This window comes from Bactrocera dorsalis, chromosome 1 (genome assembly GCF_023373825.1).
Source record: "Bactrocera dorsalis isolate Fly_Bdor chromosome 1, ASM2337382v1, whole genome shotgun sequence".
NCBI classification, from domain to species: Eukaryota; Metazoa; Arthropoda; class Insecta; order Diptera; family Tephritidae; genus Bactrocera; species Bactrocera dorsalis.
In genome coordinates this window covers 73,458,511-73,476,010 of record NC_064303.1, presented here as the reverse complement: position 1 = coordinate 73,476,010, position 17,500 = coordinate 73,458,511, and the positions used below count along the sequence as shown (strand labels likewise).

The window sequence follows — 17,500 nt, the reverse complement described above, 5'->3', positions numbered from 1 at the left end:
TCACTGAAGATGAAATACTTACGTCTACTCTTTTTTAGTATTAGGCAAGCGTGCAGGATGGCTGTTGCTTCTGCCGTGAAAATTGAGGCAAAAGGAGACAGTATAGCTGATATGATTACGGAGTTATCCTTAACGACACTGAAGGCCACATTATTATAATCCTTTGATCCATTTGTGTAGAGTGTATCCCAATTTTTGTGAGAACTTATTATTTGTGAGAAGTATTTTAAGTAAACGTTTGGTGGTGTAATTTCTTTTTTAAATTTAGTCAAATCCAGAATAACGCACGTTTTCATAAGACTTTTTAAGGAGCACGAAGGCTTGGGATCACTGGATTATTTAAAAGAACATTAATTTCCTTTGCAGCATGGATCAGCGTTTGTAAGGCTGAGGTTTTCCTGGTTTTTCTTTTCCGGCTGTTTAAATGAGTTAAGCATCTACCCCTTCTGCTCGGTAAAACTGGTCCATCCTAATGAAACAGCGCAATTCACCACAGGATGCCACTACAATATAACACACACACTCGCACCAACCCAACCAACAAAAGCAATGGACAACGGGGAAGCTGATTCAATTCGTTCGACACACTGCGCACATCAACATCCGTATTTCGACACCCGTTCCGCGCACTCCATCTTGAACAACAACAGCAGCGATCTATCTGCATCTTCAACGTTCGTCACACGATTCGACCATCAACATTCGTCTACAAGAGATTCCATGCTATACTGCGCCGCGTCGACGCCATCATTCGTTTTATATTTTTTCGTTTTCGAACACAATCCCGCGCTCGGCAGTTAGTATTGTGACCCCCCGATCAAATAATAGGAACATTCAATTTTTAAAGCGTTTAACGTATCATTTAACTTTAAATAAACATTATACAATTTAAAGACTTGCACAATAAATTACATTGTTATTAAAACCTGTAGTGATACGGATATTTTTATTATATCATCTACCTGTACTGGTTACTGGCTTAATCACCGGCGAAGCTTGTTTGTTAGTGCGGCTTTAACAGGAGAGCCTTCGGCGTTGATCAATTTCGTAATCATGCTTCTGGTGATGTAAAGCAATCTGTTTTCTGAGGTGGGTAACCCGGCTTCGGCTAGAATATTTGTTATAGGGGTAGTACGGAAAGCTCTGTGATATGCTGACGCCATCTTTGACCAGTTTCTTTTTGATGTTTTGCTGAATATAGGGAACCCATAATCAATGTTTAACAGAATTATTGATTTAACTATGTGAGTGAGAGTGTTGGAGTTGCTTTCTAGTTTTGTATTGCTGAGGCACTTGATCACGTTTAATCTATTATGAAGTAATGAACATAATTGTGTTATGTGATCATTCCATGTGTAAGCGATGGCAACTCTGTTGCCCATCAAGTGTCAAATAAAATAAAGCAAGTGGCAGCAACCAAAGACACAGTCAACGAGCAACCGTCAGCGAGTGAGCAACATAAACGAAATATTTGAGAACATCCAGTAAAGTTGAATAAGTGTAACATTTTTCTTATATTCACAATAAAGTTTTGTATTATTATATAGTTATAAGTGTTTGACTGTGCACACGAGTACGGTGTTTCTCTACAGTTCAGAAGTGGGATGATAAACCCATACACGTCTACAAACATAGTAAGTATATGTATGTGCGTTGGTGAAGGGCTATAGGCACCGGCAGATATATATACACGATACGTAAAAACGATACGATGGTAAAGATCAGTGATCTGAAGGTGGAACAACTGAAGAGGTTGCTACGGGAAAGGCAATTAGCGACGACTGGCACGCGAGACCAGTTGTTGCAACGTCTTAGCGCATATGATGAGTCCGACGAGGTGGACATCCAAGAGATCAACGTTACGGAGGAGTCATCCGAGATGTCAACGGTGGCACAACTGCAGCAGGAGATGAAGCAGTTACGTGAGATGATGGCGCAGCTGCTACAAGCGCAAAACAACGGGACTGGTACAGTCATATGTGTTTTGAAATGAAAAGAAAGTTGAAATTTACGTTGTGTTAAAAATCTTTTATTTTCGATTTTTCTAAATTTTTTTTTCAATGTAACGCAGTTTGATAAACAACATTTTTTGGTTTCTATTCCGGAGCGTAAATGTACAGGGAAGATGGTTTTCCAACTCTACAACACGCCACGTATAACTGGCACGCACTCATGCGTCATTACGATAATTTGGCAAATTTGGCATAAACATTCGTGAGGAGTTCATATTTCGTTGGAGTGAATTTACAAAAGGCAGGTGGAATTGATATCAAACCACTGGAACCGAAATTTGCCTATTTCCAATTCTTATCGAATACGATGTAAAATGTCTTTGGCAATGTAATTTTGTTCGTATTCCAAAATTGACGCGGATTTGAAGGCTGATGTGTCGAAATGATCATCGCGAAAAGTGTGCGAACTTCAGTGGCATGCGAAGTAGCTATCGAATCGTCCATCGTTTGATTACATTTACTATCATGTTCCAGCAATTGTAATTGTATGCATGCTTCTCAAAAAATTTCACACACTCAACCATTCACAGTGCGCAATGACTCTAATGAAATAGAACCACGTACATTTATCAATAGCAATCGAAGGTATTAGCAATCTTCGTTTTTCGGGTGGATTATGTAAATTCGTCCTAAGGAATTAGTTGAGAACACACCTGGATGTCAATCTACGGGTTGGGCTTGCTTTCTGCGTAACTATTTCTTCGACGATGCATTCCATGTATAATATCAAGGCATTTCCGAATAGAGCAATGTTCTCGCAAACGAATCACTAACGCAAGTTGAGAAAAAACTCGTCAATGTCAATGTTTTTGGAAGTGTTTCCGCTGGCTGTCCTGTATTCTCTGGGTTGAAAAACACTCTTTAGCCATTCTTCAAATGAACTGCGGGACGCACAATAGTCGAAAAACGTTCATAAATTGCAAAAGTAAATACCCTACAAAGCGCTTTATTGCAGTTCACGTATCGACCGCATCGTTCAAGACCAATAACTGCCATACAAACGTATTTTATAGATTACACCAAACTGCTTTGCAGTATGTTTAAAGTGAATAGACGGGTTTTTTTGTAGTCCGTGAACATTTCGTGAAATTCCATACTTATAGTTAGTGAAAGTGCCATAGTTTAGGTAACGTCTTACCGAGAGACTGGACCTTTCAATTTGGATACTGAAACTAGCAAATAGATAAGTAAAATCTGATTTGTATCAAAAATTTTATTTTTTACTTACTTGCCCCTTTTCGTGGTAAATTTACACATAATAAAATTTAAATTAGATTTCCCCATATAGCAGCGAAACAAAACGTGCACTTAATTTAATCTGCCGTTTTGTTTTGTTCGGTCAGCTGTTTTCTCCTTTTTCGTTTCTCCTTCTTCGCTTTGCTTTGGTTACGGCATTGCCAACCACTAAAAAAGCGAATAGGGTTTTGGGACAAAGGACTGAACATAACCATTGACAGGTGTTCCCAACTATTTTCTGGCAGAGATATGGCCTCTGAAAATAGTTTGGGAGGTACACCAGAGAATCCTTTTCGGAGGAATTCAAAGATTTCGAGAACGCCTCCAAAAGGCAAAAATGAGGAGACCACCGCTGCAGGACCCATAAAAAGTTGTGAAATCATCGAGCAACAAAACAAATGCGGAAAATCTGAGCAAATGCAGAACGGTGAAGCTAGTAATATTTTTTGCGAACTGGGCACAAAAATCAAGGAGCTTGAAACGATGATGTCTGCTCAAAGGCATATTAATCAAGCCATGAGAGACCTTGTAAGCTGCATAACAAGCCTCTACGATAAGGCTGAAAATCCAGAGAAACCGTTAAAAAGAGTTATGGTAGGAAAAGCGTCGCAAGTATCCCCTATCCCCAGAGAAAAACATACGCCAAAGAGGGTACGAGAATTATCAGCCAGCGATAAAGCGCAGGTGTCATATAGTGAGGTCAGTAAGGTTGTACCGAATGACAGTTCTGTCGATAAGCCCGCATCCGAGAAATGGGTCGACGTGGTAAAGAAGAAAAAGCCGGTCGAAAAAAGAATTCGTACGAAACCAGACGCCATTATTATAACCAAAAAGGACGGAGGATCATATGTGGACATTCTCAAGAAAATTAAGTGCGATAGTGGCCTTGAGGAACTGGGCACAACCGTAAGGCACATTAAGAAAACGCTCAAAGGAGACCTGCTACTAGAATTAAAACCTCAAGCAGACAAGAAAGCCGACTCGTTCGAGAGCGTTCTAGAGGGAGTGATTGGAGAAATAGTTATAATACAGCAAAAAACACATAACGTCACTATAGTGTGCAAGGACCTGGACGAGATAACCACCTCCGAAGAAATTTGCGCCGCATTACAAAAAGAGTGTAGTTTTCAGAATATAGGGCCAGCAAATATCAAGAATATGCGGAAGACAAGAAACGGCACCCAAATAGCCCTTATATGCCTGCGGATTCAAGACGCTAAGACTGCCCTTAAAATAGGCAAAGTACAGATCGGGTGGTCGATCTGTCGCCTCCGGGAGTACTCGCCTGTCTCCCGTTGTTACAGATGTTTAAGTGGCAAAGCCGCAATATGGTCCTGCAATGGACAATCATTCACATCTTGCTGCAGAGAAGCAAAAAATGGTTTCACATGGGCGCAAATAGGAGGAATATATTTCGTAAGCTGTTATGCCCGCCCCAGCGCATCCATTAGAGAATTTGAAGACTTCCTCCTTGAATTATCTTTAGAAAGTAAATGCAAACCACCGATTATAGTGGCAGCGACTTCAATGCATGGTCTACTGCTTGGGGTAGCAGATGTTCAAACCATCGTGGGCGCCTGGCTTTAGAATTCCTGAGCCAAACCAATCTCACAATTATTAATAGTGGCACCAAAAATACCTATCAAAAAGGAACTAAAGGCTCCATAATAGACCTGATGTTCGCAAATGACGCACTTTGCAGACACATTAAGTGGGAGGTGTCAGACATGTTTACATATAGTGACCACATGGCAATCATTGCAGAAGATTCGTTCGCGCGGGCCCAGGTACCCTCATGTATTAACACTACTCGAAAAAGAAGCTGGAAGCAAGCAGATTTTGATACTGACGTTTTTGAGACAGCATGGAGTGCAGCAATAGCACAAGGCGAAGGCGGTGTCCTTTTAGTAACCGCATTGCGAAAAGAACTGGTGGCAGCATACGACACTACAATGCGAAGGACGAAAGGTCACAATAAGCGAAGACCTGTATACTGGTGGAATGAAGAAATTGCCACGCTGAGAAAGCTCTGTCACGCAGCTCGACGTCGCCTACAACGCAATCAAAGCGACGAAAACGAAAACCGTCTCAAAGAAGCTTTTAAAAGCCACAAAAAGCTCTTAAAGTCAGCTATAATCCGAAGCAAAAGAAACTGTTTTGAAAAAATCCGTGGAGAAGCGAATATAGACCCCTGGGGGACTGCTTATAAAATCTGTATGTCCAAATTCAAAAATAAGCGGCAGCAACCCAAATGCTCTCAGTTCATGAAGGAAGTCGTCGAGGCATTATTTCCGACGCACGAACCGATTACTAACGCTGAGCAACGAAACGAAGATGCCGAAACACCCCCACTGGTTACAGAAGAAGAACTACTGGCCATAGCCAAAAAAATCAAAAACAACAAAGCGCCTGGTATCGACGGAATACCAAACAGAGCTCTAAAGGTAGCCATAATTTTGAAGCCCACGCTTTTTGCAAAAATGTACAACGCATGCATAAAAGAAGGGATGTTCCCCGATCCCTGGACAGTCCAGCGTTTGGTTTTAATCCCAAAACCAAAAAAAACACCAGATGAACCTTCTTCGTATCGACCTCTGTGTATGCTCGACACAATGGGCAAAGTGTACGAAAACATAATAAGAAACCGCTTGGAGATTGCAATCCAGGAAGCCGGCGGACTATCAGAAAGGCAATACGGCTTCAGAAAACAGAGGTCTACTATAGAAAAAGGAAAATTTAGGAAAAAATTACTCTTATTATAGGAGAGTGCGTAATTACTTCACAACTACAGTTGAAGTATTTAGGGGTGATATTGGACTCTAAACTAAAAGTCAAACAACACTTAGCAAACATATCAAATAAAGCAAATAAGATTTATAACGCCTTATCAAGAATGATGGCAAATAGAGGCTGTGTGCGCTCCAGCCGCCGACTTTTAATCGCAAAAGCTATATGCTCAGTTATACTATATGCAGCTCCAGTATGGATACAGGCATTAAACATAAAAGCGTATGCCAAAACAATAAATGCGGTGCATAGACTCACAGCAATAAGGGTAACAAGTGCTTTCCGAACTATTTCCAGCGAAGCATCTGAAGTACTAGCTAGTATGCCACCAATAGGCATCCAAGGTGACAAGCTGACAAGATTATATGAGCTATCAGCGCCAGTTACAGAAACCCAAAAGAGAGAAGAGAGAAAGAAGAGCATAGCCTTATGCCAGCAACGGTGGCAAACCTCAACTAAAGGACGGTGGACCCACAGACTTATACCTGACATCCATACGTGGATAAGTAAACGACATGGGGACCTGGATTTCCACCTGACCCAAATATTAAGCGGACATGGGTGCTTCAGAGGCTACCTATACAAATTTCAAAATGACGTCTGTCCGTATTGTTCGATGTGTGCGGAGTCCATAGAAGATTCTGAACACGTGTTTTTCCATTGCCCTCGGTTTCGAAACATAAGGGAAAAGCTAGAAACTGCACTAGGTGGTAGCCTAACGGTGGAAAATTTGACCTCTGACAAGTGGATAGCTGTTCGCGAAGCGGCAACTTCCATCATGACTACATTAAGACAGTTACAGCAGAGTAGGCGTTAGTCCGTCCGGGTTATAGAGGAGACGTAAAATGTCTTGTCACTCCCATGAAGTAATACCTTATCTGGTGGTTCCGTGGGAGTGTCTTGAGTTGGGAGTAGGTTGAGTTTATCGGATTAAAGTTCCGCACTCCGATGCTTTCCCCTACATACAAAAAAAAAAACAAACAAAAAACAAAAAACACCAAACTGCAATACTAAACATTGATATGAGTTTTGAATGTGCATTAGACAACAGTGGAGAATATAGTACGATCCATATGTTGTCAACTTCGATATTCACTACTCTAAGTTGTATGGTCGTCTGATGAGCTACGACGATAGATTGGATATCCATCATTTCCAGTTTGCGATTCCGAAAGAAAAGCAAGTGCATAGTGTTTCGTGCATTTATACGTATTGTTAGACATACAACCCGAAGTGTCCACAAGGTCCATGAGCCATATTGGTTTTCATCCCTTCGTTTAATACTGGATCTTCCTCTACATCAGGAATTTCCGCAGAAATGATTTCATCAATTTGATCTGGTGGAACCAGTATCCACCATGCAAAGAAGAAGATCGTAACTGTTTTTTGAAAAGTCGTGCTGTGATAACGTGACGATCGCTTGCTGAATGACCCCGATCCATAATTCCACACGTATGTCATCGCATCCTGGGAGTAGTCGTTCATGTGGCTTGGCGTTAATGGCAAAAAGAACACCGACCGATATTAGCGGGCCTCTTCGTGGCTTCGTAACAAATTTCAATCTGTAATTGATCACTTCGTTTGAAACACACATAAAGTTTGCACTGAATAATTTTCAAAATATTTTTTTTAAATAAACGGAATAAAAGAGCAAGCGACCGAAATTGAACGATTCAAATAGTTTACAAATCAAAATATTGAAAAACAAAAGAAAAAAATTGTATGAAAAAAGCCAATTTTTGAAAATTTCCAATTTTTCGACTTTTTCTTATGAAAAGTTTTTTTTTTGTCTGAACCTTTCCAGATCCACAGCGAACAACTTCTGAAAATTTCATGAAGATTGGTTTCGCCGTTCTCGAGCCTTAGCGTTACTAACAAACAAACATTCATTTTTACTTACATACATACATATGTATGTATATACAAAATAAATAAGAACCTTCTCCTAACAATAACAAATACAACAAAAAAAGAATTAGTGAAATCGGTCCAGCCATTCACGCGTGATGCCGTGACAACGGAAAACGTTTCATTTTTATGTGCAATACAATATATATAGATATACTATATGTGGCAACACCATGATCTATTACTTTTAAAATGCAACCGTATGCTATCCTGATGTTGCCTTTAATCGTATCGTCGCTTTACACTTACATTCGTTTGAAAAGGCAAGGCATCAAACACTACAACTTTGAGTTTATGCTTTCTTCTGGAAAAACCCGTCAACGGGTAAGGATCACTACATTGTAAAAGCATTTAATTATCGCTACATTGTAAAAGCATTTAATTATCACTACATAGTAAAAGCATTTAATTATCACTACATTGTAAAATCCTTTAATTGGTGACCCTGACGACCATAGGTAATTCAGCGCCCAGATTAATCCGGTGTTCAGCGTACTCCAGTGCTCAACGCGATCGCGATCCTGTACCATCTTCCTTTTTCATCACGTGCACGTACAAAGGCGTGAACAGTGCAGCTTAGATCATCGATTTTCCGGTTTCCAGTGACATGATGAATGATAGGATGGCCGTTTCAGGTGGAAGCAGCGGTGTCGAGTATATTTCAACACAAAACGTTTCGCCCAGACTTCCGCTGCCCTCGATGTCAGAGGATAACATCGAGGCATATTTTTATTCGCTAGGTTTCTGGTTTGAAGCCTCGCGAGTTTTTGACGATTCAGTGAAATTTAACATTGTGTTAGCAAGTGTGCCTCCGGCAAAACTAATTGAAATGCGCAATATTATCGACGACACGCCTCTTACAGATAAATACGGGTATATTCGGCGGAAAATTATTGATATTTTCGCCGAAAGCCAGCAGCGCCGCCTCCAACGGGTTTTAAAGGAGCTACCGCTAGGCAATCGTAGACCCAGAGAGTTGTATCACGAGATGCGACGCACTGCTGGACCCGCACTCAGAGAGAGCATTCTGCACGATCTGTGGGTTAGTCGTTTACCGCCGTACGCCCAAGCGGCCATTATCGCGACAAACGCTCCTATCGGTGAGAAGATAAAAATCGCGGATTCCATCTCAGAGTGCTTAGAGATGAAAGTTGGTAACCAGATTTGCGAGGTTAGCACCGAACCGTCGTTTCCAGATGAGTGGTCGAATCTTCGAGCTGAAGTCGCTGCTTTAACAAAGCAGGTCAATCAATTCATGCGCAACAGCCGCACACAACAGCGCTCTAGATCTTCAAGTGCCTCACGCAGCAGAAGAGGCACGCTCAATGTACCGTGCTTGTGCTGGTACCATACGAAATTCGGGGCAAACGTCACAAAGTGTCGACAGCCGACAGCACACATTCGCCGCCTCAAAACGTCGAGTAGGTGGGCGGAGCTAATCCAGTATCAGGGCTCGGCAAATACCCTGATATACAAAGGAGCTATCGACTCTGCATCAACGATACATCAGCGAAAATGAAATTTCTCATAGACTCAGGTGCAGATGTCTCTGTCATACCCAAGTCAACAAAATTAGCTCATGCTCACTCATCATCAACACTCCTGTTCGCCGCGAATGGCTCCACCGTATCCAGTTATGGTGAAGTCATGCTTAAACTTAATCTTAACCTGCGGAGGGAATTCCTCTGGAATTTTATTGTCGCAGACGTATCGCAAGCCATTCTTGGTGCCGATTTTCTTGGGTACTATGGCTTGATTGTCGATTTGCAAGGCCAGCGTTTTGTCGATCGCACAACATCGCGTAAATCATCGTGTATAATAACGCAAGGCCAATTTTCGAAAATCTCAACAATCAACGCTTCGCAAAAATTCTCAGGTATTCTGAAGGAATTTTTAGAACTCACGTGTCCACCAGCGCCAGGCAGTCGAACAGACGCTTCCATAGTTCATCAAATCACTACCATCGGTCAACCTGTTTCTGCCAGGCCACGACGTCTATCACCGGAGAAGCTCGCCGCTGCACGCGCCGAGTTCGAATTACTAATCAACCTCGGCATTTGTCGCCCTTCAAAAAGCAGTTGGCGAGCCCGCTTCACCAAACGCTATCACCATTCCAGACCGCTATCCGCTACCATTTCTGCAAGATTTCTCAACGGTTTTAACAGGTAAGACAATCTTTTCTAAAATTGATCTGCAAAAATCCTTCCACCAGGTGCCAATACACCCTGATGACATCTGTAAAACAGCAATTACGACACCCTTCGGGTTATTTGAATTTACCCATATGACCTTCGGTTTGCGGAACGCCGCACAAACCTTCCAGCGACTAATCAATGAGGTGTTTAGAGGATTGGACTTCGCATTTACGTATTTAGACGACGTTTGTATCGCATCCAAATCAACTGAAGAGCACCAGGAACATCTCCGAATGGCGTTTCGTCGATTACAAAATTACAAATTAAAGATTAATGTTTCAAAATCACAGTTTGGCGTTACGGAATTGGAGTTCCTTGGTCATTCGATCACCAAGGATGGTATAAGCCCGCTCCGCAGCCGCGTCGAAGCGATAACACACTTTAAGCTACCTACTGTAGCAAAGGAGCTTAAACGCTTTCTCGCCACACTTAACTTCTACCGCATATTTTTGCCCAATGCGTTACAGCATCAAAGCTCTCTTTTTGCGATGGTGCCCGGCAACAAGAAAAACGATAATCGCAAGCTCATTTGGACAGAAGACGCCGTACGCCATTTTGAGGCCTGTAAAAACCAACTTGCGAACTACGCTGTTCTAGCACACCCTCTACCCAACGCAGAGCTGTCGCTTTGGATAGACGCATCCGACTTCGCAGCTGGGGCAGTTTTAAATCAAGTAGTCAACGGGGACCTCCAACCTCTTGGATTTTTTTCGCGCAAATTCTCTCCAGCGGAAACACGCTACAGTACCTACGATCGCGAACTCACCGCACTCTACTTGGCTATGCGCTACTTTCGTTACATGGTGGAAGGTCGACTCTGCCATGTGTATACCGACCACAAGCCGCTTACTTTCGCGTTTCGACAGCAGTTACACAAAGCATCAGATCGCCAAGTCAGACAGTTGGACTCCATTTCTCAAATCACAACTGATATTCGGCATGTTAAAGGGGAAGAGAATGTCGCAGCCGATCTACTTTCGCGGATACAGTCAATCACGGCTGCTACTATCAATTACGATGCACTTGCGGATGATCAACAAAAAGATAACGAATTGCAGTCATACTTATCCGGTAAAGTTCATCATTCACTAAAACTTAAAAGTTTTCCATTACCTTTCAGCATCAAGAAAGTGGTTTGTAATGTGTCTACAGGTCGATTTCGTCCCTTTGTAACTTCGAAATTTCGTCAAGTATTTCTGCAATCTACGCACAACCTATCACACCCGGGAACACGAGCCACCGTCAGGCTCATGGTGGAGCGATTTGTGTGGCCAGGAATTCAACGTGACAGCAGGGCTGATGCAAAAACTTTCTTACAATGTCAGCGAAACAAGGTCATCCGACATAATTCGAGTATTCTGCAACGTCGAAGCATGCCCAACCAACGTTTTGGACACTTGCACATCGACATCGTTGGACCGTTTCCACTGTCGGAGGGCAACAGGTACTGCCTAACTGTGATCGACCGCTTTACCCGATGGCCAGAGGCATTCCCTGTTCCGAACATGACAGCACCGATCGTGCTTTGCTAAACGGCTGGATCGCACGCTTTGGAGTGCCTTCGGATATTACGTCGGACCTCGGCCGACAATTTGAGAGCGCCCTGTTTCAGCAGCTACTCCAATGGCTCGGCGTGTCGCACTTGAGGACAACACCGTACCACCCACAAGGTAACGGACTTGTAGAACGGTGGCATCGAACACATAAATCTGCCATACTCTGTCACAAGGTAGACCAATGGACAACATATCTGCCGCTTATCCTACTAGGTCTTCGCTCTGCCTTCAAAGTCGACATTGGCTGTACGCCCGCAGAGCTGGTGTATGGTACACCGCTACGACTTCCTTCGGACTTCTTCATCGAGCAGCGTGGACCAGCCAACGAATCAGATACCGTGCGAGAGTTACGGCGCATTATGCAGGATATTCGCCCTGTAGACACAGCCTGGCACACTACAAAGACACCATTTGTTCACAGTGGCCTCAAGACATGCGAGCACGTCTTCATTCGAGATGATTCTGTTAAACCATCGTTGTCACCACCGTACCGAGGTCCATACAAGGTCGTCCAGCGCACACCGAAATATTTCATAGATGAGGTTAACGCAGGAAAAACCAAAGTTTCTGTTGACCGCTTGAAGCCAGCTTTCATCACACCTCCAACGACTCACTAGGAGGGGAGTACTGTGCCAACACCATGATCTATTACTTTTAAAATGCAACAGTATGCTATCCTGACGTTGCCTTTAATCGTATCGTCTCTTTACACTTACATTCGTTTGAAAAGGCAAGGCATCAAACACTACAACTTTGAGTTTATGCTTTCTTCTGGAAAAAACCGTCAACGAGTAAGGATTACTACATTGTAAAAGCATTTAATTATCACTACATTGTAAAATCCTTTATATATATAGATTTGTTGACCTGCATTATAGTTGGTTCGGTTTCTTCCTGAAAATATGATGTGGGTATGCCTGTGGTGCCAATAGGAGTTACATACACTAAAGTTACATATTTTCGTGTAGATTTTCTTTATTTTGATTGTTGGAATAAGTTGTATTTTTATGAAAAATTTTTGTTGGTAGGATAAAATCTGAGTAATTTAATTGATTTATATAAGGATTTTGTTTTGTAGTTGTGTTGCCAGCAAAGGTTTGGTGTAATTATTGGTTTTGTTTTGTAGATTTTCGTTGCTTTTGGCTGTTGTTGTTTTTGCTTTGATTATTTCTACTATGGCTATGTTCAGTGATTCTATTGGGTTTTCTTTTGTGGAGTAGTCTGGTGAAAAGTTGTTATTCACATAAGTTACTGCTTCCTTAATTGATGTTCGGTTTATTGTAGAATATTTAAGGATTTATTGCTTTTTTAGATTAGTTGGGTATTTTTTTATTTGTTGATCTATGCTGAGAATTACAGTTAATACATTTAATTTGAGTGGACTTTATTACCCCTGAGTGCTGGGGTAAGGTACATGTGACACAAACCGGAGTGTTGGTACACCTGATTTTTTTATGACCGACAACGTAACATATTCTGCATAACATAGGCTTAGGAATATAAGGTTCGATTTGAATCGTTTCGGAACCAATTTTTAGGTCTTTATGGAGCTGGTATAAGTGAAATGATAGAATATGCAAAGAATGTTTACATATCTATTAATTGTTATTTTTTTATTTTGTTAACTTCGATTACATTTTGATACTTAAGGGCAGTTATTATTTATTTTTCGGAAAGGTTTGTTAATGCTGGAGAAAATATCACACCTTTCACCGTATTAAGTTTTGTATGATATTCCAAGTAATTTCACATATATTAGATAGATTTTTTGTTTTTATGTCAGCGGTTTTTTTTTTGTTGTTAATGAGAACGAGTACGAGTAAATCGCCATCACGTGTAAATTTTGTTAGTTTTCTATTATTCTTACTAATGATACCGTTTAAGGCTTTTTTAAAAGAAAAAATTTTATATGTTTAGCGGTTTTTCATTATTTTTTTTTTTTGATGATTAAAAATTTTTGGGAGTGCATGTTTTTATTATTATAGAGATTTTCCGTAATTTAGGTTAAAGTAGGCAAAATTTTTGGGTTGTTTAAGTTTAAGTCTTTTTTAATGAGTTTTTCTTTTTGTGGCTGGGGGATCCATATCCTCCACCGGGAGGCGGGCCTTCGGCCGTAACTACGAGCAATAGTTCACAATAAGACGCTTGTAAAGTAGACGTTTGGAAGAAACAAGTTCTTCACAAAAATTCAGATTTTTCAAAATTTTTTATAAGCTGAATGCTTGCTTTTTTATTTTAACTTTGTTTTAAGTCTAGCAAAATGCAAACATACAAAATGTAAAGTGTACGAGTATCAGCACTTTTGTCTACACATTTTATATTTCTAACTTTCTACAAAGTTCTTTCCAAAGTAAACAAGCCTTTATCGATTGTCCAGTGAGAATTTCATGACATTTCATTGATTGGAAGTGAAGTTATTGCGTTTTAAGTGCGCAATGAGCGGTGCGAAAATGAGCTTCAAACAAAGAGCCAACATTAAATTTTGTTTTAAAATTGGTAAAACTTTTACCGAAACGTTTCAATTGATGAAACAAGTTTATGGCGATGACTGCTTATCCCGTAGCAGAGTGTGCGAGTGGTTTCAACGTTTTCAAAATGGTCGTGAGGACCAAAATGTCGATGAACATGTGGGCCACACAAAATCCGTGATCACAGGAAATTCCATCGAAACTGAGCCAATATTAAATTTTGTTTTAAAATTCGTAAAACTTTTACCGAAACGTTTCAATTGATAAAACAAGTTAATGGCGATGATTGCCTTTCCCGTTGCAGAGTGCACGAGTGATTTCAACGTTTTCAAAGTGGTCGTGTGGACATAAATAACGATCAACATGTGGGCCAATCAAAATCCGTGATCACCGAAAATTCCATCGAAACTGAGCCAACATTAAATTTTGTTTTAAAATTCGTAAAACTTTTACCGAAACGTTTCAATTGATATATATGAATATTTCATTATCAAAAATGTGGGGCTTTAGCCAAGTTACTGTGAAAGCAATAATTTTAAAATTACAATTAATGCTTCTTAAATACAGATCAGAAAGTTTTGTATTAAGACCTCTAACATTTTGATAATAAATGCTCAGCGAACTATTGTTAATCAGTTTTTTGTATCAATGGGTTTTCTTGGCATTCTAGTGACAACTACAGGGGGAAGGAACTCTTTCAATTATTGGAAAAAATTTTAAATTTTTGAATTGTATCAAACACATACGCATTTCGTATAAAGAGATTAAAAAATTAACGCTGCGTGCTTGTCCGAAATCTTTATGGCCAGATATATTATATGGTGAGAGTTAGAACACATCTTTGGAAGAAGAGTTTTCTCAGATAATTGAATTGCGTCAAGAATTGGGTGGAGAAGGCTTTGTCGATATAACTCAGGCAGATATCAATGAACTAATTAAAAAAAAAAATAAAAAATTTAATTGAATTGGTAAAAAATTGTGAGGAAAATAGTGTAGCATATGGCGTTGAATCTAACAACAAAATCAATGAACTCAATGTATTCTTTGCTAAATTTGTTCACGATTTCTACTAGGAATATAACTAGGAAACCATATTCAAAAAGGATCTATTAAAACAATGTGAAGAATTCTACAAAACAATATGAAGTAGTCTACAAAGATATGACTAATAAAAATAAGCAACATGAGCTACATTCAGAATATCTCTTCAAACTTTGACTAATGGCAATGCACCAATTGTAGACGCAGAATCTAATGAAATTATTTTATCTAGTGATGAGTCTGATATTATACGGTTTGGTAAAAAAAGACCATTGGTAAAAACTGATAGCGATTAAGTTTGCTTAAAAATAGGAAGGAGACGTATTTATAGGTACTTTTCCAAATTTTGTTTCATAAATAATAAGGTATATATATTTGTCAATGTTAGTGATTGTTTTTCTCCTATTTCGTTCGCTCTCAACAATTTTGTTGTTGTCAAAGGTCAATAGTGACTTTCTCTTAATAATTAAACTTATAATAAATCAGTGCAACCTAAAATATAGTAAAAGTTGTGTAATTTAAAAAAGTATTTTGCATTGTGAATCAATCATGGTCTCCGATCCTGGAGGTGGTGACCAAAACTACTTTGCAGTCCTGGGAGCGGAGCCATCACCCAAACGGAAAATACCAAGCCTCGATAATCCACATGACTTCCCACATTTAAAGAAAAACAACAAAACCCTGAATCTCTCCCCTTCCCCTTGTCCCAAATTCCTAATAATTAAAAACAAAGACAGGCAAGAGCGTTGGATTTCTAGGCTGACATTGTTGGGTTTCTAGGCTGACATTGTTGGTGGAGTTTACGCTAGTTCCAAGATAGACGAAATTATCTACAACTTCAAAGTTATGACTGTCAACAGTGACGTGAGTGCCAAGTCGCGAGTGCGACGTCTGTTTGTTTGATGACAGGAGATATTTCGTCTTGCCCTCGTTCACTGCCAGGTCCATTTGTTTTGCTTCCTTTTCCAGTCTGGAGAAAGCAGAACTAACGGCGCGATTGTTGAGACCGATGATAACAATATCATCGGCATACGCTAGCAGTTGTACACTCTTATAGAATATGGTAACTTCTCTATTTAGTTTTGCAGCTCGAACTATTTTCTCCAGAAGCAGGTTGAAAAAGTAGCACGATAGGGAATCGCCTTGTCTGAAACCTCGTTTGGTATAGAACGACTCGGAGAGGTCCTTCCCGATTCTGACGGAGCTTTTGGTATTGCTCAACGTAAGCTTACACAGCTGTATTAGTTTTGAGGGGATACCAAATTCAGACATCGCGGCATAAAGGCAGCTCCTTTTCGTGCTGTCGAAAGCAGCTTCGAAATCGACGAAGAGGTTGTGAGTGTCGATTCTCCTTTCATGGGTCTTTTTCAAGATTTGGCGCATGGTGAATATCTGGTCAGTTGTTGATTTACCAGGTCTAAAGCCACACTGATAAGGTCCAATCAGTTTGTTGACGGTGGGCTTCAATCTTTCACACAATACGATCGATAGAACCTTATATGCGATGTTAAGGAGGCTAATCCCACGTTCAACATGGTTGGCGCAGATTTTGGGGTCTCCTTTTTTATGGATTGGGCATAGCGCACTTAAATTCCCATCGTTGGGCTGCTTTCGCCAGACCATATTTTGCAAAGAAGCTGTTGCATGCTCCTTATCAGTTCTTCGCCGCCGTGTTTGAATAGGTCGGCCGGCAATCCGTCGGCCCCTGCCGCTTTGTTGTTCTTCAGGGGGGCAATTACTATTCGAACTTCTTCATGGTCGGGTAATAGGACGTCTGCTTCATCGTCATCGATTGGGGAATCGGGTTCGCCTTTTTCTGGTGTTGTGTGTTCACTGCCATTCAGCAGGCTGGAGAAGTGTTCCCTCCATAATTTAAATATGCTCTGGGCATCGGTGACTAGATCACCTCTGGAGGTTCTACAATAGTATGCTCCGGTCTTGAAACCTTCTGTAAGCCGCCGCATCTTTTCGTAGAATTTTCGAGCATTACCCCTGTCGGCCAGCTTATCAAGCTCTTCGTACTCACGCATTTCGGTCTCTTTCCTTTTCTGTCTGCAAATGCGTCTCCCTTTCTTCTTCACCCCACTTTCAGTGGCTTCTAATATTAAATCCACCACTACTTTCACAATAATTAACGCTTATATATCGCCAACCGACAATTTAACAGAAGCCGATTTATCAAATCTTATTAACACATCATCACATCTTATTTTACTTCTTGGCGACTTTAACGGGTGGAGTCCCCTATGGGGTTCCCCTTATTATAACAAAAGAAAATCATTTCCAACTTCATACAA

General features: G+C 40.6%; 3 protein-coding genes across 3 annotated transcripts; all 3 read left to right on the top strand.

Annotated features, from left to right (window-relative positions):
* The first annotated feature begins 8,565 nt into the window (after positions 1-8,565).
* On the top strand, positions 8,566-9,462 carry LOC125777901 (uncharacterized). The gene has a single exon (XM_049454061.1). The coding sequence runs from the start codon at positions 8,566-8,568 to the stop codon at positions 9,460-9,462; it is 897 nt and encodes a 298-aa protein (XP_049310018.1).
* On the top strand, positions 9,459-10,231 carry LOC125777900 (uncharacterized). The gene is made up of 2 exons (XM_049454056.1): positions 9,459-10,108; positions 10,156-10,231. Exons 1-2 carry the CDS (start codon positions 9,459-9,461, stop codon positions 10,229-10,231), a joined length of 726 nt encoding a protein of 241 aa, XP_049310013.1.
* A 1,384-nt stretch (positions 10,232-11,615) lies between these two features.
* On the top strand, positions 11,616-12,311 carry LOC125777896 (uncharacterized). Its single transcript, XM_049454044.1, has one exon. It carries the CDS (start codon positions 11,616-11,618, stop codon positions 12,309-12,311), a length of 696 nt encoding a protein of 231 aa, XP_049310001.1.
* Positions 12,312-17,500: the final 5,189 nt, after the last annotated feature.

What these genes read in the sequence shown, in the direction of transcription:
- LOC125777901 (XM_049454061.1), top strand. Translation starts at nt 8,566, where the DNA reads ATGGCCGTTTCAGGTGGAAGCAGCGGTGTCGAGTATATTTCAACACAA.
- LOC125777896 (XM_049454044.1), top strand. Translation starts at nt 11,616, where the DNA reads ATGGCCAGAGGCATTCCCTGTTCCGAACATGACAGCACCGATCGTGCT.
- LOC125777900 (XM_049454056.1), top strand. Translation starts at nt 9,459, where the DNA reads ATGAAATTTCTCATAGACTCAGGTGCAGATGTCTCTGTCATACCCAAG. An exon ending in TTTCTCAACGGTTTTAACAG is followed by an intron (nt 10,109 to 10,155) that starts GTAAGACAATCT and finishes TCCTTCCACCAG; the next exon opens with GTGCCAATACACCCTGATGA.